This window comes from Cynoglossus semilaevis, chromosome 10, assembly GCF_000523025.1.
Source record: "Cynoglossus semilaevis isolate Cse_v1.0 chromosome 10, Cse_v1.0, whole genome shotgun sequence".
Taxonomy (NCBI): Eukaryota; Metazoa; Chordata; class Actinopteri; order Pleuronectiformes; family Cynoglossidae; genus Cynoglossus; species Cynoglossus semilaevis.
Genome location: NC_024316.1, coordinates 287,231 through 288,314, shown reverse-complemented (window position 1 = coordinate 288,314; position 1,084 = coordinate 287,231). Strand labels below are relative to the sequence as shown.

At 42.6% G+C, this 1,084-nt stretch overlaps 1 protein-coding gene across 1 annotated transcript in view; it reads right to left on the bottom strand.

The window, feature by feature from the left end:
* hdac6 (histone deacetylase 6) overlaps window positions 1-1,084 on the bottom strand; it is a 15,920-nt gene that overhangs the window by 4,672 nt on the left and 10,164 nt on the right. The window contains exons 15-16 of the mRNA XM_025059101.1: window positions 1,020-1,080; window positions 809-937 (exon numbers count right to left, since the gene is read on the bottom strand). Of these exons, the coding sequence (XP_024914869.1) occupies window positions 809-937; window positions 1,020-1,080 (190 nt within the window). The remainder of the gene's footprint in view (window positions 1-808; window positions 938-1,019; window positions 1,081-1,084) is intronic.

The window sequence follows — 1,084 nt, the reverse complement described above, 5'->3', positions numbered from 1 at the left end:
TGGGAGCATGGAATTGTCCAAAATGTTTTGGTATCCTGAAGCATTCAAAGTTCCTTTCACTGGAACTAAGGGGCCAAGCCCAGCTCCTGAAAAACAACCCCACACCATAATTCGAGTCTGGGTTTGGAGGTTGCCAGGAGAACGGTACATTTCAGACTGCATTGTGCCGACTGTGAAATTTGGTGGAGGAGGAATTATGGTGTGGGGTTGCTTTTCAGGAGCTGGGCTTGGCCCCTTAGCCCCTTAGATGGCACTTCAGTTCATAGTATGAGTCAAGGCAGGTGAACGAATACTTTTGGTAATATAGTGCATCACTCTTCTTTTATGGGTAAACCTAGGGGTGTGGAAATACTTTTACACGAATACAAGTCAATCAGCTTAATAGAATTCAAGACAAAGACAGACACTATGTAACTGTACAAGGAACTTAAGGTAACACACCTGTAATACTAGCAAATATTTATGAATATATTTTCGCTTCTTCCTGACCTTGACACCACAATTACATACACGGGGAGAAGGGGGGTTTAGTACCTCTCAGGCAACTATGGCGGCTCAACACAAGACTTTTGGCAGATAAAGAATTTTATCTAAATGACTTTTTTTTTTTGCGACAAACAGCTTCTCTGACATAAATGAAACCCTGCTATGTGAATCATTTGAAGCATTCATAAGCAATAGCTGGCTTGCCAAACTGTTTCCAGGAACCAGTGAAAACTGCCCCAGGTGTAAATGTAACCCAGACACCCTTAGTCATGCACTTTGTCTGGAGAATAAAGTGGAGGAAAACACTGCGGTGTATCCATACCTATGACACATGGCAAGCTCCTCCTCTGTTGCAAGGCGAACTGGGATGCGCTTGCAGCGATCAACCAGTCCAAGCTTCTGATGTTTGGAGAATATCTTGAAGATTCTCTGTGGCTGCTCCGGATGATGTCTAATCACAAAAGCAGTTTTGAATAATACAAAATAAAGTCACATTCTTAACAATTAATAAATAACGATGCCCAGAAACTTACTTGTCCCACATGTTCAGGTGCTCCATCATACGCTCGTCATAAACCAGGCCTGTCGTTGTAGTAAC